Source organism: Pipistrellus kuhlii, unplaced genomic scaffold (genome assembly GCF_014108245.1).
Source record: "Pipistrellus kuhlii isolate mPipKuh1 unplaced genomic scaffold, mPipKuh1.p scaffold_m20_p_1, whole genome shotgun sequence".
NCBI lineage: Eukaryota > Metazoa > Chordata > Mammalia > Chiroptera > Vespertilionidae > Pipistrellus > Pipistrellus kuhlii.
The window spans coordinates 34,290,515-34,314,365 of NW_023425404.1; the positions used below are offsets into that span (position 1 = coordinate 34,290,515).

Below are 23,851 nucleotides of genomic sequence, written 5' to 3' on the forward strand. Positions count from 1 at the left end.
GAAGCTTTTGGTCCTATCACAGGTTTGTATCAAACACAGGATTTCTCAGACATCCAAATTGTCTATGAGGCTATCATTTGGAGGGGGCGGGAGGAACCTCAAAATTCAAGTGGTCCCTCCAAAATCATTAACCTAGGTTAAGAATTTTCCCAAGGTATTATACAAGTTGGAATAATTATGCCATTCTGAAAAAAAAATGTCAAAACCTAGAATTTTTAAAATAGGTTTTTATAAATAATGTATTCAAAGATTTTGACCCACTACATAAAGAATCCCACTCCTTAAGAAAAATATACAAGTTTGTTAAGAGTTTAAATTCTGAGAGTGTCAAGCTTGATTCCAAGCCTTGAGATTTTTACTGCTTCAGTTCCAAAGGACCAACGGATAACAATTTTAGTACACAAAACTCCATTATGCTGTATAGTTCCTTTTCTCCTGGGTCAGACAGCTTTATTCTGCTTCATTAACCCCTTCTTTGCGCCTTGATGGATCTTGGAATCCAGTTTCCCTGTAAGGGAGAAAAAGAAGCCTTATTATTTATTTTTTATATTTGCAATGCAAATTTTTCATGGCCTCCCAGATCTTCTGGTGACTGTGTTCCCGTCACATTCAATTATCTTGACACTTTCAAACTTCAGAGTTGCATTCTGTAAGAATGAGGAAGCAGTGGGAACGCCATACAGAGATACAAAAGCATGCACACAGACACAGTGAGTATTCGCCTAAAGAATCTAAGTTAATATTTCTAACTTTGTAGTTAGTAGGAAAGAAACATCACCTTTTCCAGGGTGTCTAATACTAAGGCAAGTTTTTAATGATTATAAAATATAACAGAGAAAGGCATTTCACACAGTGGGAAACCCATTCCTCTGACCTGTTAACTCACTGAGCATAATGCATGAACCTCCCTCACAATGAGAAAAGCAGTTCAACTCACCCCTTTCCTGCCTCTGACTTAATAGGGGGAGTGACCTGAAACAGTGGAGTAGAATCCACATGAATGCTGTACTGACAAAGGGCCCCTATCACCAGCTAAGAAGGGTAAAGGTCAGAGGCTGTATGACTCTTCTAAGCGTTAAAGTTAGAAAACAAGCAACCGTCCTGTCCCAGGTGACCTTCTTTAGGAGTAAAGAACCTGTGGTCTCTAACCTCTGACTCCTCAGATCTACCAGGACAGAGTTTAGTTCAGTGGTAGCAGCCTGAGGAGCCATCCATCTCATGAAGAGAAAGAATCTTGAGTTCCTTCCTGTCTGTCTGGCCTGAGAACAGTGTGCAGGTTGCTTTCTTCAAAAAAGGTCTCATTTTAGTCCATAGCAATGCTAATGCTGGAAACAGAAACAATTAAGTTGAACATCATCCTTGGCACTAAACCCTCCCCCCCAAAACAAACAAAATAAACAACAACAACAAAAAACTAAAACAATAAACAACAACAACAAAAAACTAAAACAAGGATCACATGTATTACAGGCCCATACCTACAACCTTTGCCCCCAATATGCTGTCGTTTTCATTTCTTGCAGCAATCAGGTGTAAAAGAGCACTAGAGTAGGAGTCAGGAGACTCAGGTTCTTGTCTGATATTAACAAGCTGTATGACCTGGGGCAGGTCACTGTTCCTCTGGATTTCAATATCCTCATTTGCCCAATTAAGAATACAAGTTGTGCAGCTCAGATGGTTAAAGCATCATCCTGATACACCAACGTTGCGGGTTTGCTTCCCCGTCAGGGCACATACAAGAATTATTCGATGAATGCGTAAGTAAGTAGAACAACAAATCGATGTTTTTTTCTCTCTCTTTCAAATAATTTTTTTAAAAGAAAAAGAACACGTCATGACTATTGCAAAAAGAGACTGTGAGAAAAATAACTACAACTTAACAAGTTTCCTGTTTTTCTAAATTTCTTTTCCCCTCTCCCATCTCTCAAGGGCTATACCTGCTTCTGGAATAACATTACTTCTTTTCTGGGCTTTCTCAGAAACCATCACTAAATGATAACCTAACTGTCATCCACAGTATTCACAATGCTGTTGATTTTATTTTATTTTTACAATGCTGCTGATTTTAATTTGGGCTTTAGAGCACAGAATATTCCCAAGGATTTAGAAGTTCTTTCATCCCTTAGGCTGCCTGGTTGGAAATCTGAACAAGTGCCAACAATCAGGCAAAGAACCCTATTACAAGGCAAGTTTGGCTCTGGCTGGCACGGCTCAGTGGTTAGAGTATTGGCCTGTGCACCAGAGGGTCTTGGATTCAATTCCCAATCAAGGACACATATCTGGATCGCAGGCTTGATTCTCACCCTGAGTTGGGGTGCATGTGGGAATGTGGGAGGCAACCAATCAATGAGTCTCTCTCATATCAATGTTTCTCTTCCTCTCTCCCTTTTTTTCTCCCCCCCACTTCCTTTCACTCTAAAATTTAAAGGGAAAAATATCCTCACTACTTCAGTGAGGATTAAAAAACAAGGCAAGTTTGCCTTCGTATCTCTAACACTACCAAATGATAGGCTCTCAATAAATGTTTTCATCAAATGAATTAAACAAAGAAGGCAAACACTACAAAACCTTTACTTGTAGGGGCTAATGAATTACCAAAAATAGATAATATTAAGAGTACTCATGGTAAAGGCCGTGGTACCCAGAGGTACAAAGAAGTATAATGTATTATTCAGCTTTTTAGAATAAGCAAGGCCAGAATTTAGAATTCCATCTAGGACTCCAGACTTCTAGTTCTCTTTATTGAATAAGCTGGAAGAACCAGGTACCAGTTTTAGTCCTGAGACTGCCTAGTTGTATAATCTGAAGGAAGTCACCCAGTCACTCTTGTCCTCAATCTTTTTAATGCTAAGAAACTAGACTACATAGTACTGAAGGCTCTTTCCAGCCCTAAGATATTACGTTCTAAAAATGAAATGTAAATTGGAATGATTTGTTTCTGAGGCAATATGAAAAAAATAAATAAAACTTAAAAAAGAGCTGGAAACCTAGAAGCAGAAATACAATTCCTATAAACCTGTTTACTCAACTAAAAATGAAAGGAGGAAAAATTCCTACCAACTTACAAAGTTGCTGAAAGGATTCTAGCTAACATTAAGTGCTTTCTATATACCAAGTGCTGTGCTAAGTATTTTACATACACTGTTATTTAATCAAATAACTAATTGAAAACATATATATTAAAGTGCTTCATAAACTCAAAGTTCTCTGAAAAAGTAGTTGAGGCTTGGGAGCTGTATTTCTTAGTTAAGGTCTCAGTTTTACTTTTAATTTACCATATAACTTTAGCCAAGTGTTTTCATTATATTCATTTCAGATTCCTCATATTAAAAAAAAAAAAAGAGATATTACCTTCTTCACACTCTCAAAGCTTTACTGTATAAGAATTTTCTAAGTATAATTTTTAGAAAACTGCTATCTGGTTATGACAATCTTCAAGTAAGACCAGCTCAGGTAAGATCAACCCATCAGAGCAAAGCACTCAGTGGTAGGCAGACTAATCTCTGACTTCAATTATGATGTCATAAAATAGAAAACTAATAGGAGGAAGGAGGAGGAAGGATTTCCAAGGCATTTCCAGGGATTCAGAAGTTCTTTTCATCCCCTAGGCTCTCTTAAAAACAACACACACACACACACACACACACACACACACACACACACACACAACTGTACATGTGCCAGCAATCTGTGTGCTCCTAACAAATAAGGACTTCTTTGCATCTACCACAGTGACTGCCAATAGTAACAATTCGTGGGTCAGCTATGGGCAATGAGGGCAAGGGACTGGGGCTTCTTGCATGAAGAAGCAGTCATCATGGCTGCCCTTGGATTACATGGACTCTGAACTTTGAGTTCCAGTTCAGCCTGGATTTGGGATCTGGACAGTTAACTAATGTAACACACAGTATACACTCTCTTAAAAGCAGAGTGATAATCCTTAGTTTCTGTATTTCCCAATACTTTTTCATTTAGTACCTGCAGCATTTTAATACTAAACCACATCCTCAATCATGGTGCCTAAGAGAAAATCAAATGCATGTGCAACAGATGGGCTAGAAGTTGAAAGGGAAAAAGTATTTGCCATCCATTGATATAACTCTCATAGGGATTTTCACATGCTTTGCATAAAATATAAGGCAGTATTTGCATGAGTTTATAGAGCATGTAGTTTATTTAAAGTAAAACGATTCCTTTATCTCTTTGAACATTCAACCTATATATTCTACTATACTAAATATTTTTGTATTTCATAATTTGAGCACAGCCAAATGATAACATATTGCACATTGCTCTTTTCTAAATTATTTCAAATTCAAGAAACATGATTATCCCCAGGTCAAGCAAGTTCAAGTTTACATGTCCAAAAATATAAATCAAAATGTATACCTTTCATTGAAGGCATATATACATATACTAGTAGTCTGGTGCACGAAATTTGTGCACAGGGGGTTGGGGGAGAGGTTTCCTCAGTTTACACCCTCTCCAATCAGGGACCCCTTGGGGGATGTCTGACTGCCGGCAGTGGAATCAGGCCTAAACTGGTAATTGGACATCCCTCTTGCAATCTGGGACTGCTGGCTCCTAACCACTCACCTGCCTGCCTGCCTGTTCACCCCTAACTGCCTCTGCCTGTCTGCTTGCCTGTTGCCCCTAACCCCTCTGCCTGCCTGCCTGATCACCCCTAACTGCTCTCCCTTACTGGCCTGATCTTGCTCCCAACTGCCCTCCCTTGATCACCCCTAACTGCCTCTGCCTGCCTGATCACCTCTAACTGCCTCCCCTGCCAGCCTGATCTCACCCCCAAATGCCCTCCCCTCCCAGCCTGATCTCACCCCCAAATGCCCTCCCCTCCCAGCCTGATTTCCTCTAACCCCGTTGGCCTGATCTCACCTCCAACTACTCTCCCAGGCCACCCTGATCGCCTCTATCTACTACCTCTGCCTCAGCCTCCAGCACCATGATTTTGTCCAGAAGGACATCAGACACCCAGAAGATGGCCAGTTGACCCAGTCTAATTAGCATATTACCCTTTTATTGGTATAGATACATATGACACAACAGGTAAATGGGTTGTATTCTAAAAGTTTATTTGCAAGTCAGAAGTTTAGAACTTGGAATATATTTCTCATAGAACTAATCTATAAAAGGTGGTTAGGTTCCTAAGCCATTCCACAAAAACCATTTTTTTAATTTAAACTAGTTATAGCAGTAATTGAAGTAGAATAGTAACTATATTATTAATATTATGGAACTTAACCACTTCAAGTAACAATGTATCTAGAATAAACTAGAATTCCAAATTAAAAGCCAACTATATATATTTTTCCCTGTGGCAGTGGGATTAGACTCTCAAAGCTGTAAACTACTGAAGGTGGCCCCTACGGCCTAAGGCAAGGAAGTTCTGGCAGAGTGTAAAGTTTTAGAGATGATAAAATTGAATGAAGAATAAAGGAATGGGGAGTTACAGAGAACAGAAACTTTACACCAGACTAAATCTTCACTCTGGTTTCCTCTCAATTGAATTTATTTTTCCGAGACACACAGGGGTTGGTGAGCCTACTCTTTCCTTTTAAAAAACAGCCAAAACTGGTCTGGCTCAGTAGATAGAGCGTCCGCCTGCGGACTGAAAGGTCCCGGGTTCGATTCCGGTCAAGGGCACATACCTTGGTTGCAGGTACATCCCCGGTGAGGGGTGTGCAAGAGGCAGCTGGTCGATGTATCTCTCTCATCGACGTTTCTAACTATCTATCCCTCTCTATTCCTTCGTGTAAAATCAATAAAATATATATTTTTTAAAACAAAAAACACACACCAATTTTCGCTACCTATTGTTTCTGACCAATGTTTTTTCACCTTGACTGGTCTATCATGAAAGAAGCTATAAGCTCATAATTTCCACATACGTAGCTCTGTTGTCCCTAAAACAAATATATATTCCATTTTGGCTTTTAAAAGCTTTTAACTAATAAAAACAATGGGGAAAGACAGGAGGTTATTAAAGCTTGCTCCCTACTGAAACTGGTTTGGCTCAGTGGATAGAGCATTGGCCTGCAGACTGAAGGGTCCTGGGTTCGATTCCAGACAAGGGTATATTCCTTGGTTGTGGGCACATCCCCAGTGGGGGATGGGTGCAAGAGGCAGCTGATCGATGTTTCTAACTATCTTTCTCCTTTCCTCTCTGTAAAAAAATCAATAAAATATATATTTTTTTAAAAAGTTTGCACCCTAAGATCATCACTCCCCAACCTTATTAAACCTTACAGAAAAAAAATGAAGGCCATATATGTGCTGAAGGTGAGTCTCTGTCTGGGTAGAGATAGTACTGAAGTAAAACATTTCACAGAAGTATCTAAACTCTGTGTACAGAGAACATTTTCTCATGGGAGCTTAAACAGTAGATAAAAATGAAGATAAAGGAGGAAGCTAAGAAAAGGTAACTAAGGTAAAGATCAAGGTAGCAGTGGGTTTGACAAAAGAGACATACCACATTTCCTCTTGCTATCAGAGCCTAGAGTAAGGTGAGAATGGAACAGAGAAGAAAAGGGTAGAATGCCACAACCACAAAGGGGAGGAAAAGAGAGATTTAAATCCTATACAGTGTAGAAGAAGGGAAAAGAATTTCCAGGGCCACTTGGTTACCCATTGGGGTAAAGTCTGAAGTAAATAATTTGTATAAGTTAAAGGCAACTTATGTTCAGATTTTCTGATTTGTAGGAAACTTAGGAACATATGTGTTATTTAAATCATGAGGGTTGCCTGAATTTTATAGTGAATATACATTAATTTAAGTTCATACTCAAAGCATTTCGTTTTGTGATTGAAAGCAGTATTACTCAAAGTGTACTCAGTTGACCAAAACCATCAGTACCACTTGGGAAAAGGCCTAGGATTCTGTCTTAACAGCTCTATACATGATTTTCATTTATATAACTAGAGGCCTGGTGCATGAATTTGTGCTTGGGTGGGGTCCAGCTGGCGGGTGAACTCCTGGTCAAGGAGACAATTTGCATATTACCCTTTTATTATTATATATAGGATAGTTTAAGAAGCCCTTCTCCACAGAAAAGATTTATAAAGTGGCTAGTTGGCCTCCAAGGTAACAGGTAAGATAGAGTTGTGCACAGCTGAAGACAATGCATGCCCCAAAATCATCCAGTTCACAGTGGGAAAGCAATGTCACATAGGCACAAGATAGTAACTGATATGAGCAAATGTGAGAATAGTTGATGTTGTTTTTTTAAAAAAAGTTAGACAGCCCTAGCTGGTTTTGTTCAATGGATAGAGCATCAGTCTGTGGGCTGAAAGATCCCAGGTTTGATTCCAGCCAAAGGCACATGCCTGGGTTGCAGGCTTGATCCCCAGTAAGGGCCGTGCAAAAGGCAGCCAATCAATGATTCTCTCTCATCAATGATGTTTCTATCTCTCTCTCCCTCTCCCTTCCTCTCTAAAATCAATAAAATATATTTTTTAAAAAATAAAGAAAGTTAGACAGAAAGGATACCACATGTTTCCTTAGATTGCTTTGAAACAGAAGAGACTCCTGTAGGACCAGACAGAGAAAGAAAAGATGGAAGATGAAGAAAAGTTGAGGGTTCAAAGAGTAATCAACAAGCACTTCCTAAGAAGTGAATATAAAGAGGGTACTATAATCACAAATACATTAAAGCAAAAGTTACAGAAAAAGAAATCATCACGATGTTTCAAAAAGAGATTAAAAGCAAGAGGCTTAGGACAAAACTCTAGAAACCAGTGATCAAGGAAATTGGGGGGAGGGAGAGAGGGAATTTGGGTAATGCCTCCAAAATAGATAATTAAGAATAGACACTTAAAAAGTTGTCTTATTCTTGGATTGAATACTGAGGAACAATGGGTAAATAACAATGTTGCCACTGAGCAGTATAGCAGAACAAGCGCACTCTTTTGGCTGACAAAGAGGACTTAAATGTATTGGGGTCCTAATGTGAAGTTTAGAATGATTCATTAGCATGCCAATAATTGTGGACCAATCAGGATACACTTTAGAAAAGGTATTCTATAGTTAACCTAACATTAAAGTTATCAAAAATATAATTTTATTAGTCCTCCAATACTTGAGATGCTATAGAACAGGGTAAAAAGAGAAAAATTTTTAAAAAGTTAAACAAGTGAGGTGCAAGATAAAAAAAAGAAAATTAGACCATCAAAGCTTGTGACTTACAGATTTTTGGATTTCCTTTAATAGGAAACTTCACAATCATTTCCTGGGGATTTGTGCAGATGAAAACAAATGGAGAATCAGATTCTTGACTCATGTCTGGATACTGTGAAATGTAAAAATAAAAAGTTCAGTCTAGTTGGGACAAATTCTGAATTTCAAGATCAGAGGATGTCCCAGATTTCACCTCAACATGCTAATGACAATACTCTTCATTTCATACTCACGTAAAGAGGATTATGCTCAACAAGAACAAACCTTCACCTTTTCTGAGGCCTTAGCACAGTATTCTTACGTAGTTTATTGCCTGCCATTTTTTTTTTAAGAAAAGGGGGGGGGGGGGGGAAGAGGATGCCTGAGATCGTCCCAGAATAAGACTGCCTGCTCCTTTAATTTAAGCGACTATGAAGTATGAGATTCAGAGGTCTACTTCAGGAACATTGGGCACCCCTTAGGTTCAACTCAAATGAAACACTGGAAAATTTAGGTGAAAACAGAACATTTGTAAAAATTCTGCTAAAAACAGTCAACAGAGTTCTTATCTCACTAAAGGGAAGGAAGATGATTCATTCTGAAAGGTATGAACATGAAAAAGCTGTTTTGCTGGATGCATTCCAAACTTAGGGTGAAAAGGTAACTGATAGAGCAATTCTGAAAATTATTTAGAAGTCTCCTTTGGATATCTTAACACAAAACAAATCTATGTGAATACTTTGGATTTTTATTCCTTCTGCAAAGACAGACACATCTAGAGTAAGATTATACTGACCATGCAATCACAATTTAAGGAACAATTGGGGATTGGCATAAAGTGCTCTCCTGCAATGCACAACTGACCTATTGTTTCATTTTTTCCTATCTTGGATGTCTTGTGTTTAGCGTGTTCAACAAATATGTTTCATAGGACTATGGGTCAGATTTCATTACCAGAGGAGCCTTTTTCCTAGAATTACCATCAAGAGTATGAAATTATTTTCCACTCTTTTTCACCTGCCAAGATGTGTCCTCTAAGTCTCAGTGTGCTTTTCTCTTCCCTTCTAGTTGTAGAATTTTCACTTAGCCAGCCTTCCTATGGTTCTGGGTGATGTCTATTTTATCTTTTAATTGTAGTTTTGAAGTTGTTGTATGAGGCAGCAAGTTCAGGTGTTTACCTATGCTGCCATCTTGATTTCTCCTTTCCCTCATTCTTTTTTAAAAAATATATATTATTGATTTTTTACAGAGAAAAGGGGAAAGGGATAGAGAGCTAGAAACATCAATGAGAGAGAAACATCCATCAGCTGCCTCCTGCACACCCCCTACCGGGGGATGTGCCCACAACCAATGTACATGCCTTTGACTAGAATCGAACCTGGGACCTTTCAGTCCGCAGACTGATACTCTATCCACTGAGCCAAACCAGTTTCGGACTCTCCCTCATTCTTGAACACATTCCTCAGTTGACTTCCAGAATACCATTCTCTTCCTGGTTTTGTTGCTTTACTGACTGCCCTTCATCTCCCCATTCTTTAAATGTTAGTATGCTTTAGGAATCAGGTCTTAGACCTCTTCTCTCCTGGGCCTCTAAACTATGAGAGGTGATAGATGGTATCTAAACATATTGTGGTAATCATTTATATATGTATTGGTTTAAGGTGTACAACATAATGACTTGATATTATACAATGTTAGATGTCAATCAAATCTCAATAAAACTGGAGGGAAAACAAGGTCCTTAAAATGCATATCAAAATGAGGTATTGCACCAAAGCCTGTTTGGCTCAGTGGTAGAGTGTCGGTCTGAGGACTGAAAAGTCCCAGTTTCGATTCCGGTCAAGGGCATGTACATTGGTTGCGGGCACATCCCCGGTAGGGGGTGTGCAAGAGGCAGCTGGCCGATGTTTCTCTCTCATCGACATTTCTAGCTTTCTATCTCTCTCCCTTCCTCTCTGTAAAAAATCAATAAAATATATATATTTTTTTAAATGAGGTATCGCTTCTTGCTCACTAGGATGGCTATTATAAAACAAAACAAAAACAGAAAAACATGGACAATAACAAGCATTAGTAATGATAAAAATTAAAACCCTTATGCATTGTTGGTGTGAATGTAAAATGGTACAACCGCTGTAGCAGTTTGGAGTTCTTTAAAAAGCTAACCACAAAATTACCATATAATTCAGCAATTCCACTTCCAGGTATATACCCAAAAGAACTGAAAGGGACACAAACACATAAATGTTCACAGCAGCATTTATTCACACTAGCCACTAGTTTCCACAATTCATCAGTAGGTTAATGAATAAACAAAATGTGGTATTTGCATAAAATGAATATTATTCAGCCTTAAAAAGAAATGAGCCCGGCCAGTGTGGCTCAGTAGTTAAGCATTGACCTATGAACTAGGAGGTCACAGTTCAATCAGGGCACAGTTCAATCAGGTTGTGGGCTTGATCCCCAGTAGAGGGGCATGCAGGAGGCAGTTGATTGATGATTCTCTCTCATCATTGATGTTTCTATCTCTCTCCCTGCCTTTCTGAAATCAATAAAAAATACATTAAAAAGAAATGAAATTCTGATACAAAATGGATAAACCTTGAAAAATCATACTAAATAAAATAAACCAGACACAAAGGGCAAATATTGTATGATACTACTTATATAGAATAGGCAAATTCATAGAAACACAAAGTACCAGGAGTTGGGGGGGGGGGGGACAGATAAAAAAGAAGGAATTATTATTGTTTTTCTCTTCAATAACTTTTTTTTAATCCTCATCTGAGGATATGTTTTTATTGATTTTAGAGAGAGAGGAAGGGGATGTGAGTGAGAAACATCAATTAGTTGCCTCCCATATACACCCGACTGGGAACTGAACACCAACCCAGATATGTGACCTGACGGGGAATCAAGTCTCGAGTCTGAAACTTTTTGTTGTATGGGTGACACTTCAATCAACTGACCCACTTGGCTGGGACTACTTATTTAAGTTTTTTAATTTGCCCTCCCCTTAATAGGACGAAAGCTCCACGAAGGCAGAGATTTTTGTCAAAATTTCCTTCTCAGCACCAATCTTGTCTGGCATATAGTAAGTCAATCAATAAATACTTAATTGAATGAAAGAATAAGAAATTTACTAACTTGTGCATTAAGGTTAACTTAATAATACTGAATACGCATAGGTTGTGAACTAGACACTCCTAGGATTTTAACTCTGGGTAAAAGCAGGTGCTCTTCTTTAATCTGTTATCCCTCAAGCTAAATTAAAACTTGTGTGTCTTGTCAAGTATTCAATAAGACCCTATGTTTACTAAAAAGTATCCTGATATATTACCACAGTAAGCAAATGTCAAATAAAGGGGGAAAGGTTGGATAAATGATATTATAGAACAAGAGGTTCCTTGGACCTATTCATGCCTCACAGTAAAGATAAATATTAAAATCAACTTTCCCTTGTGCACCAATGTCACCCCAATAAATTCAATGAAATAAAAATCAACTCTCCCAACTGAATCTAAATCCAAGTTTCATGTGAATATCCCTTTTCCCTAGCTCTATCGCTGAACTTTGAGAGGCTTATAAGAAACAGAGCTGAAGAACAAAGCAGCCTACAAGGAATAAAGAAAAGTAAGGCCTATGCATTGGGAAAAGAGATTAATTTTCATGGCAAAATGCATTATAGCAAAGTCAGCTTGGCAGAGCCTCAGAACCTCCAAAAACATACAATCTCTGCAACTGTAGCCTGGGCATTAGGGACCACATTATACACTAACAAGTCAGAGACAAGAAAGGAATTTCTGGTCTGAGAGGCAAAGACTAAAATGCAGCTGACTCAGAGAAAGAGTAAATTAAGAAAGGGGAATTCATATTTGTGAAGAATGTAGATAAACTCTGATGTCATATCCAGAGAGAATGCTAGATTTAGGATCACTGACATAGTACAATAGACATTGTGGGCTATCAGATCAAGCAAGCAACTCAAAGCAACCATTCAGATTCAGTGACAGACTCTTCAGGAAGTTGCTACTGTCCTTACCTAAGACAACACGACTCCTATCATCACCTGGCTTCCAGCCTAACCACGAGGGGAGGTGTGGTGGACTCTTCTTTCATGCCTCATAATTTTCACAGCTGTCTAATATAAATGGTAATTAACTACTAAACAGCCATTTTCTTCTCCCCTCCAGAGGAAAATTATTCACCAGCCATCTAGAACAGTGGTCGCCAACTCATGGTCCACGGACCACTGGTGGTCTGTGAGATTCAAAAGGTTGGCGACCACTGATCTAGAAAACATTTCTTTTCCATTTTCATAAAAGAAAAAGTAGTTTTGGGCAACCACAGATTCAGAACCAAATGGGCATTTTCACCAACTCTGCAAGAATGCTTCCATTTAGTCCTTGTACTGAAATGATCAGTAACTCCTAAATGATGTCACTCTTCACAAATCCCTAGGTGACCTCTAAATCTCATACCTGTTTCCACAGAATGAAGAGCTAACGCAGTTAAGAAAAAAATCACTGACAAGGAATATATATTTGTAGGTTTTCTTGGTTTAAACTTTGAGGAACTAGATAAGACATAAAATCAGGCTCTGAAATCTAGTTAGCTGAAAATCAACTCCAAGTAGATTGAGGTGATAATACTCAGAAAGAAGAAAATGAGTCCGATAAAAAAGGCCACAAGCACAATAGATTCAAAGCAGCAGATCCTGAAAGCAACTGTGTTCTCTGATAAATAGTTCTTGTTTACATTTTCCTTCAAAGCAATTTAAGGTGTTCAAAGGATAACATCATCCCAGCCCTACTCTCGTGGAAGATAAAAGTTTCCTCACACCAGGGTAACAATGATCATGATCCTTTGACTACTGTATATTGATTGGGGTTGGATAAAGATTATGCCAGCTGGCCCAAAGTGGGATAGCTGAACTCCCTTGTACCACTACCCAATTCAAATCATGTATCAAAGGCAGGGGGTTCCAGCTCAGTGATACAGAGTCGATTCATATTTGCTCCAGGTGAAATGAATAAGTGATAAGCAATATATAGTTTATAGGTCTTTAAGTCATTTGAGGAAGATGACCTGGTTTAAGTCACAAAGCATTGGTCTCCTGATCCCATCCTATTCACAATAAAATTTCCACTGTGGTTTTCTGTGCCTTTTGGAGTCCTATGTTGGAATCTCCACATGCAATGGAATCCAATCAAGTATATTTCTCTAAAATTAACCTCAGCTTTACTGCCCTGACCTTTCAAGACCTAAATGGGAATCACCCTTTCATGACAAATATTTTTGGTCTTAATTTTTATATAACAAGTTTTCACTCCTACTTAAACTAGTAAGAACCAAAATAAAATTGCTCTTAATTAAATATACTACATTGTAAGGTTCTTAACCACTGAAGTTTACCCTGGGACTAATACCTCCTCTTGAGTTAAAGACTGCCAGTTCTAGATTTTATCTCCCAACTAGAGGCCCAATGCATGAAATTCATGCAAGAGTAGGCCTTCCTTCCCCTGGCTGCTGGCACTGGCTTCCCTCTGGCACCCGGGACCTGGGCTTCCCTTTGGTTGCTGGCAGGCACCAGGGACCCGGGCTTCCCTTCTAGCCCAGTTTCACCCTATAAGGTTATCTGGTCTAATTAGCATATTAGCTTTTATTATTATAGATTAGAGGCCCGGTGCACAAAATTCGTGCACAGGGGTGGGGGTGGGGGTGTATGTCTCTCAGCCCAGCCTGCATCCTCTCTAATTTGGGACCCCTTGAGAGATGTCTGACTGCCTGTTTAGGCCCGATCCCAGTGGAATCAGGACTAAAAGGGCAGTTGGACATCCCTCTCACAATCTAGGACTGCTGGCTCCCAACCACTCACCTGTCTGCCTGTTTGATTGCCCCTAACTGCTTCTGCCTGCCAGCCTGATCACCCCCTAACCAAACCCCTGCCAGCCTGATTGATGCCTAACTGCTTCTCTGCTGGCCCAATTGCCCCTAACTGCCCTTGCCTGCCAGCCTGGTCACCCCCAATTGCCCTCCCCTGCAGTCCTGATTGCCCACAACTGCCCTCTCCTGCCAGCCATCTTGTGGTGGCCATCTTGTATCCTCATAGGAACAGCCATCTTTGACCATATGAGGGTGGTCATCTTGTGTGTTGGAGTGACAGCCAATTTGCATATTAGTCTTTATTAGATAGGCTTTCTGGTTTGACTCAACTGAGAACTATTCTGAGGCAGAACTCAGAGAATCTTTTGACCTCAGTTAACATATCAAGGTAAGATCATTATTAAACATGATTAACATTAACAGTACCCCTTTATTACATGGATGAGTTTTTTTGTTTATTGTTTGTTTGTTTCAGTCTCCTCTAGTAGACTTAAGGATTTAGAGGAACTAAAATATCTTGCTAAGCCCTGGCAGGTATGGCACAATTGGTTAAGCATCATCCCATGAATCAAAAGGTTGCCAGTTTAATTCCTGGTAAGGGCACTTGTAAGGGCAAAACCAATCAATGTTTCTCTCTAACATCAATGTTTTCCTCTTTCTCTCCCTTCCTCTCTCCAAAGTCACTAAAAAATATATTTATTTTTAACCTTGTTAAAACTCTGGATCCTCAGTTTTTACACAGTGTCTGGTACATGGCACATGGTCAATAAATACTTCATGAATGTACAATTGTATAATATTCTGAACAATAAAAATTTTAAATAGGAAATGATTTACCACCTGGTTCATACAGTGGACTGGATGACAAATCATGAAGCTTTGAACAAATTGCAGTAAGATAGCAAGATTACAGCAGATTCCTTCTAAATTAAGCAGACTGCATTCTTTCTAAGCCTGGGTTTACTTACAGGTAAAATGAAGGTGCCAGCCAAAACCGGTTTGGCTCAATGGATAGAACATTGGCCTGCGGACTGAAAGGTCCCAGGTTCGATTCCGGTCAAAGGCATATACCTTGGTTGCAGGCACATCCCCAGTAGGGGGTGTGTAAGAGGCAGCTGATTGATGATTCTCTCTCATCGATGTTTCTAACTCTATCCCTTTCTCTTCCTCCCTGTAAAAAATCAATAAAAATATATATTTTTAAAATATGAAGGTGCCAAATTAGGTGTTTGATTCTACCTATGTAAAACCTTTTACATCTTCCTCTTTCCTCCCCTGCCCCGACATTGCCTAATTCCACTAGCATTATCCTAGAACAGATTTTTAAAAATATCTCTACCTTGAATGACAAATGTCTTCTCACTAGTCTTCCTACCTTGAGTCTTTTCACTGCAATCCATCTTCCACATTGCTGCCAGAATGATTTTTCTCAAGCAAGGCTCTGATCACCTTCAAAACACCTTTTCCCATCCCATAACTGACTAAAGAAAAAGTCTACAACCGAGAGCCTGTCATTCAAAGGTATCTACCTCTGACAAAAACATAACTTTCCAGTTTTGTTTGCTGCTTCTTCCCCTTCACTCATTCTCTTGCCTCAACAAACCAGTTTGCTATTATTCTCCTACAGGCCCATAACTGCCTGTCTCACCTTACTCCCTCTCTTTGGCATGTGCTTTCTACCAGCTAAGTAGGAAGACTTGAACAGCAATCACACTCCTATCAATTACTAACAGTACACAAGTTATTTTAACTCTCTTAGTCTTAAGTTCTTTCATTTCTAAAAGAGGGGTAATGATGACTTGGAGTTGTTGTGAGGGTAGAAAATAACACATATAATAGGCCTAGCACATAATAAATTATCAAAAAGTAATCAATTTTATTATTACCACCCTTCAAAGTTAATTCAAAAGCCATCTTTTTCTTAAAGTCTTTTGTGATCCCGCCCAGCTGGAAGCAACCTTTTCCTCCTTTAAGTTCCTCAGAGGCAACTTTTACTTCGCTTGAAATAGTCGTCTTTGCTTTTTGTTTTGTATTTGGTTTACATACATATCTTATCTACCTAGGGGTCTTTCAAACGTTCTGAGGTCAGAAAACTTTGGCTGATTCAATTTTTTTGTTTCCCTTAGTGTCTAAAACCATGACTGATTTGTGATAGACACTCAAGTATTTATCGATAAATAAAAGCTTAAGAAAATCTTAAGAATTATATGCTCATTTTTAGATGAAAAGATAAACATTTAAAAATGTACATAAATGAATATAAAAATATTAATATTCCCTTCCTCTCTTCAGGATAAATACAACAGAAAGCATAATGCTTCCTAGATTACTGAAAAATGTACATGCCTGTCCCCATTCATTAAATGAACACTTGCTACCCAGGTTGCAAAAAACTTGGAGTCTATTCTGTCAGAAATTCTAGTAAATGTTCTAGTTGTCATCAGATTCCAAAAATACATTACCTATCTCACTCAAGTGAGCTATTATTTTAAAGAATTGCCAAGGGTTAGGCTAATTGTGGTAGATATTCAACACCCCTCTTTATGGGTTCTCAGATACAGCCCTCAAGATTCCTTAGGAACATACATTTTAGGTCTATAAATTGGTAGGTTTTCTCAGTACAACATATATATGTTTTTATTTATTTTTGAGAGAGAGAGAAAGGAGAGAAATATCAATTGGCTGCCTCCTGCATGCCCCTACTGAGGATCAAGCCAGCAACCCTGACCAGGAATTAAACATGTGACCTTTTGGTACATGGGACCAAACTGAGCCACACTGGCCAGGGCCCTTTTCACATATTTAAAAGAGAATGTGGGGACTATGTATTACTTAAGGTCAATGCCTGATTTAAATATTGACTATTCATTACTTGCTTCATTTTCTAACTTCTAACCTCTCAGACTTACAATCGTTGGTGATAGTAGCCAGTGATTTCCACATGTGAAGTGGTATTTGCAATCCTCCTGATCTGTATCTCTTGGATGCTTTTTTAAAAATATGTTTGTATTAATTTTTAGAAAGAGGAAGGGAGAGGGTGAAATAAATATCAATGAGGGAGAAATATCAAAATAAATCAATTCCCTACAGGAGAATCAGCCTGCAACTGGACCATGTGCCCTGACTGGGAATCGAAACCAGTGATCTCTTGGTGCGTAGGTAGATGCTCAACCACTGAGCCACACCGGCCAGGCTGGATATTCTTATAGAAGTCTTCTCCTCTGGAAGATTGTAATTCTATTGCTAATGCAATTATATAGGCACACTGCAACAGAACTGCTTCATCACAATTCCTTGAGCCCTGGTCAGTTTGGCTTGGTGGTTGGAGTGTTGACCTGGAAACATAAGGGTCACCAGTTCGATTCCAGATTAAGAGCAGGTACCTGGGTTGCAGGTTTCATCATCCTCAGCCCTGCTGGGGATGAGTGCAGGAAACAATCAATGGATGCCTCTCTCACATCAATGTTTCTCTCTCTCACATCAATGTCTCTCTCTCTCTCTCTCTCTCTCTCTCTCTGTCCCCCTCCCTCCCTCCGTTCCTCCTTCCCTCCCTCCCTCCCTTCCACTCTCTCTAAAAATCCATGGAAAAGGATATCCTTGGGTGAGAATTAAAAAAAAAAGATAGGGTCTTGATTATTATAAAAATCATAAGATCAAATGGAACAAAGGGTCAGTAAACTGGCAGCAGAGAAATGGATTCAGTACAGAAGAAATGGAATAATCAATGACCTTGGAGATTTCAGACAAATCTGATTTTCTATTGAAGGCAGAGATATAAATAGCACAAACATAACACAGACACATAGAAACAAAAGCCACCAGCTCAACTTTTTGTCTGAAAACTTGTTAGGTCTAGAGAACTGTTCAAACCACAGCTGCTAATGGTTATGGATTTGGCAATCAAAATGTCTTTGTTTAAAAAAAAAGTTTTAACTGCCTTACTATTGAGGTTACAAACCGCAGCCTTGATGCATTGTTGCAGTTAACATCCTCCCTGCTGTTTTTGAGAGCTTACATCTGCTGCTGGCAGATAAAACGCTGGCAAACGGCATGGGCTCCTTCCAGGGGAATACAGAAGTTTTAACTAGATGGCTCTCATCTACCTCAGTCCCCTGAGTTGAGCCTACAGTGCTTTCTGTAGCACTCCTACCTTGTCTGGGTTGATCCCCTGCTACTACTTAAGAGGGTTGAAGGTCTAGTGGGATTTTTTTTCTGGTACAAATCAGCCATGCCAACCATACTATTCTTAGAAGATAAAAGGGAAGATGAATTCTTAGCTCAGGGGAAAGCACCTTTAGCACATATTTTAAAGCCACTTCTAGTGTAGTGCACTTGATTTTTAACAATCACTAATAAAACCTTTCTATTTTTTTAAAAAACTAAATGATCACACTATGCTGAAAATATTGAGGGCTTAATATATTTTAACTAATCAAAGAAAGGCCAAGAATTTGAGGTCAGGAAGTAAGTTACAGAGTTTCTTTGGGGAAAAGAAAAGTTAGGAACAAGATGGGGAAGTAAAATGTGGGCCAAGTCACATAGGAGATTAGTTTCAGTTGAAATAAAATGAGTATATCCACACGGGTTTTCAAAGAAAATGCAATTTAGCTGAGTGATGAGAAATGAGTGCGGAAATGCAGAAAGAAGACTTAAGTCAGGAAAGTGTCTCGTGGGTGATTCTCCCCCAGAGAGCTGATCTATGAGGATGACAGAAAACTAAACATACCCAGACTAGTACTTCCAAAACTTACAGACCACAAGATACCAGTTCTGAATATGCAAATAGGGTGTGTTTGGGGGGAGGAGGAGAAGGGGCAGAGATGTGGTCAAAAAGTTTTGTGAACACTGCAAGTTATATCTACCAGATATATCAGAGAGTCATAATACACACTAGCATATTAAGGGCTCTGAAAAGTTTTTCAGTAAATAAATTTATTTAATCCAAATACATTTTCCAAATGTATATGCTCATGGAAACCTCACAATCCCCCTACCCCCGCAATTTTTCAGAGAACACCTATGACATGGAATAGTTGGTGAAATGCTAGTATATGGGCCGAAACCAGTTTGGCTCAGCGGTAGAGTGTCAGTCTGCGAACTGAAAGGTCCCAGGTTCGATTCTGGTCAAGGGCATGTACGTTGGTTGCGGGCACATCCCCAGTAGGGGGTGTGCAAGAGGCAGCTAGTCGATGTTTCTCATCAACATTTCTAACTCTCCCTTCCTCTCTGTAAAAAATCAATAAAATAAAATAAAAAAATAAAAAAGAAATGCTAGTATATGGTTATTATTCCTAAACCCACAATTCATTCTTGCAGAAATGAGAATAAGGTTGGTAAAACAGACGAGGCAATTACATTTCGTACATCATAGAATCCTAGCTCACAGACAGACAGACAGGTAGGTTACCAATGGTGTTTGAGACATTTTCCAAAAGCAGCCAAATATCAAAGCTACAACTTTAAAAGCTGTAAGATCCTTATTTGATAAACAATCATCAAATAGGGCTGATACCAATTCTGAATACATTCATGTGCTACCTTCAAACACAGAATAAAAACAATAGGGAAAAGCCACAGAAAATCTATCCATAGGAAAAATAAGCATGGGATTATTGTGTTTAATGAAGCTTAGAGGCTTCTGGGATTTTGAGGTATTCTAATGTCATACGTTAGGGAAATTCATAAGGAGAGTTGCCATGACCTCCAGCTAGAAACATATGAAAGGATTCCTACACTTCTTTTTTTTTTTTTTTTAACATATATTTTATTGATTTTGTACAGAGAGGAAGGGAGAGTTAGAAACATAAATGAGAGAGAGTCATCCATCAGCTGCCTCCTGCACACCCCCTACTGGGAATATGCCCGCAACCAAGGTACATGCCCTTGACCGGAATTGAACCCGGGACCTTTCAGTCCCCAAGCTGACGCTCTATCCATTGAGCCAAACCGGTTTCGGCGGATTCCTACACTTCTATAAGCTACCTTCAGCATTCTTAGTATAAAAGACAGAATAGGAAGCGTATTATGCTACCCTGAAAGACAGGTAACCTGGAGAAATCAAAACAATGTTTTGTTAATTAGATTTCTAATTCCATAGACTAGGATTATAGTTTCCCAACCTTTTCTTCACAAATTGTGGCAAAGTAAGATTGGCTACAAATCATTTGATCTTGTATCAGGTGGTGGTTTGCTTGATTGGCAAATGAGAAAGTAAAGGTAGGTTCCTAGCCAAACCACCGCCCACACTATCAGAGGCTCCTGGTTATTTTTGTTAGAATGCAAATAACCTAAGAAGAAAAGTTATACTAAGCTGTTAATGACTGTGAGTCTCTAAAATTGTAAACCCTACACCAATATAAAGAATTCTTACATTATTTCTAAACTGGAAAAAAAAAAAAAAAAGGATAGAATAAAAAATGACACTGAAAAACCGGGCAAAGGGCCCATTAGATGGATAGGACAGGCGCAGTGTGTGGAAAATGAAGAGCCTCCACAGGTCTGTGGTTTTGTGCAGATCTAGATCAGTGCTAAGAGCAGGACAAAAAAAGGCCAGGAGTAAACACTCATGCCAAATTACATGCATTGTATTCACATACATAAAGCAATCAGAGAAGGGCTGAGGAGACGATCCACAAGAAAATGAAAGGCAGAAAACCAGAGATAACTATCGGCTAAAATATGTGAAAAAAGGATAGAGAAGTTGATATAAGAATAATGTTTTTCAAAAATGCAGACAGTTATAACACTAGTGAAAGGCAAATAAGTCTGGAAAGCAAAGAATTTACTGAGAAAAACTAAGCTGAAGAACACTTTATTAAGCACCGTGGTAGAAGCCCTACTGCTTAAAGTAACCATTTAAAGCACAGGTAACCCATATGATAGTGAAAACTCTTCATGCTTCGGGGATGATCCTTCTGGTTTTGGATTCCTCTAGTCTGAATCTAAACACAAAGCTCTAAATTTCAAGTTTTCCAATTAAGCTAAAGTCCTTTGGCTCCCTCTGCTGTTCAAAACTGTACTTTAGTTATGTCAGTTCAATCTTTAAATGATCAAAATAAATAAAAATACACACATATGTACACATGCACAACAAACGTGGCGAAGTCCATGGCAATCAGAGTTCAAACATTTGTTTATTATGAATTCTCTGGCTCAGACCAAATGTTACAGAATAAATAATAACAAATTCTATTATTCCCACCTCCTAACTGAAATAATTCAAGGGATAATGGAAGCTTTATTCACCAAAAGCAGCGAACTTTTACTAAGGGATGAGAATCCTATATGTGTTATCTGGATTGTGGCAAAAGCTTTTTATGCAGAAATGTATATGTACCTATTCTCCATATATCAGGAATCAAAGCAATACTATACCATACTTTTCCTGTTTTTCCTTGGTCTTTTCTCTCCCTAATCTCTCCTAAATAAGTCTCTCTTCACATGTTTAAATTCAGTTGCTAGCACCTTACTATCTTTAGGATATCCTGTGTTGAAGGATCTATAAAGGTCAGTTATAGTGTCGAAGCAAGCATCTGTCCAAGAGAAGTATTCTTACTCACCTGATCCTTAAATTGATTCTGGGACAAGCAGTCAATTAGGTCCACACAGCCCAGAAGACAACCTGATGGATAGTCACTGGGAAATTCCACATCTGAATAAAGAATAAAGAATGATTAAATTTCCTTTTTTGTAACCATGGAACTCATGAATCTGTTTTCAATTCTGAATAAGTCATTTTCTTTATTATCTATATGTAGACATAAGGAAAACAATGAGGTTTTTATTTGGCTCAACTACTGATACTTTAGCAAAAAAATGTGAGTGGCCGGTTTAGTCCACTCTCCACATCTTAAGCTATAGGAAAATTATCTGCACACCATCTAAGTTCTAAGACCCCACAATTTCACTTCAAACAAATAAATTCCACTACACTCATCTGGATCAGACTAGAGTTTGGTGATGATGGGTTTTGGAAACAAGCTACAGGTATCAAGTAAAAAACCATAAATTTTTTTTAAAATTAAGAATGTCGGAACACACAAATTTAAAACAAGCCAGTTATATCAGTCAAAACAGAAATACATTTTTATAGAAACATGTACTTTTGATTCTGAAACCAAAACAAAGCTTGGTTTCGTGTGTGTGTGTGTGTGTGTGTGTGTGTTCATATATATATGAACATACATATGTATATATATATTTTTTTAAATATATTTTATTGATTTTGTACAGAGAGGAAGGGAGAGAGATAGAGAGTTAGAAACATCGATGAGAGTCATTGATCAGCTGCCTCTTGCACACCCCCTACTGGGGATATGCCCACAACCAAGGTACATGCCCTCGACAGGAATCGAACCCGGGACCTTTCAGTCCCCAAGTCAACGCTCTATCCATTGAGCCAAACCGGTTTCAGCATACATATGTATATTTTAGTGGCCCGTTGCAAGAAGACTCGTGCATTAGGCCTTCCTTCCCCTGGCTGCCAGCACCGGTTTTCCTCCGGCACCCAGGACCCAAGCCTTCACTCTGGCTGCCACCTTCAGCCTTTGCTCCAGCCAGAGTGCTGCTCCTGTAGCTCCCGCTGCCCCCTGCCCTTCCCATCATAGCAGGCATCCCGCCCCACCTAGCTATTACACGCCTGCATGCATGCTGCCCAGAGGCCCTGAGCAGTTGGAGGGGGAGCCACCACCTTCTCTGTTGGGTTAATTTGCATACTCAGTCCTGACTGGCTGGTGGGCATCGTGAAGTAATGGTCAATTTGCATATTTTTTTTTTTTTTAATTTTATTTCAAAGAGGAAGGGAGAGGGAGAGAGATATAGAAACATCAATGATGAGAAAAAGTCATTGATCGGCTGCCTCCTCCCCCACTGGGATCAAGCCTACAACCCAGGCATGTACTCTTAACTGAAATCTAACCCGGGACCCTTCAGACCTCAGACCAAGGCTCTATCCACAGAGCTTGAATTTTAAAAAACTTTTATAGGTGTTGCCCTGGTCAGTGTGGCTCAGTTGGTTGGGTGCTGTCTGTGCACTGAAAAGATTGCCGGCTCAATCCCTGGTGGGGATATATAGGAAGCAGCTGATGAATATTGCTCTCACATCAATATTTCTCTTTCTCCCCTTCTCCCTCTCTCTCTCTAAAAATAAATAAAAAATATTTAAAAACAAATAAATAAAAAACTTTTTATAGGTGTGTAATTATCCTCTCATTCTATCTTAAAAAGAACTGTATGATCTGAATAAAAGGAAGGAAAAGAAGAAACCCAAGGGTCAGAAGTGTATTTTAAGATCCAAATTTAGTGTGCTGAGGGTGATTGCCAAAATACACTGGTTAAGTCAACCAACCCTGATATGTCCAAATCCAATAGCAAATTGGGTCACTACCAATAAAAATTCTTATTTGTGAATCTTCCCAATCTAAAGATCCCAGAGGGTTTTTTTGTTGTTGTTGTTGTTGTTTTTAAAAAACATATTTTATTGATTTTTACAAAGAGAAAGGGAGAGTGATAGAGAGTTAGAAACATCAATGAGAGAGAATCATTAATCAGTTGCCTCTTGCACACCCCCCACTGGGGATGTGCCCGCAACCAAGGTACATACCCTTGACCAGAATCTAACCTGGGACCTTTCAGTCCGCAGGCTGACGCTCTATCCACTGAGCCAAACCGGTTTCGGCAGATCCCAGAGTTTATAGCAGTCATTTACTATCATAGTAAATATACTATGGATAAAATTTTCTCAGATAAAACTAAGATTGCCCTGGCCAGTGTGGTTCAGTTGGACTGTCAACACAT

General features: G+C 39.0%; 1 protein-coding gene across 2 annotated transcripts in view; it reads right to left on the reverse strand.

Annotated features, from left to right (window-relative positions):
- Positions 1-212: 212 nt before the first annotated feature.
- The window catches only part of TRIP4 (thyroid hormone receptor interactor 4), a 58,802-nt gene continuing 35,163 nt past the window's right edge, over positions 213-23,851 (reverse strand). Inside the window, exons 11-13 of one of the 2 annotated variants that reach the window (XM_036439257.2) lie at positions 21,616-21,707; positions 8,201-8,303; positions 213-508 (exon numbers count right to left, since the gene is read on the reverse strand). In XM_036439257.2, the coding sequence (XP_036295150.1) occupies positions 441-508; positions 8,201-8,303; positions 21,616-21,707 (263 nt within the window). In that variant the 3' untranslated portion in view covers positions 213-440. The remainder of the gene's footprint in view (positions 509-8,200; positions 8,304-21,615; positions 21,708-23,851) is intronic. The other variant, XM_036439266.2, reaches the window with a different exon arrangement.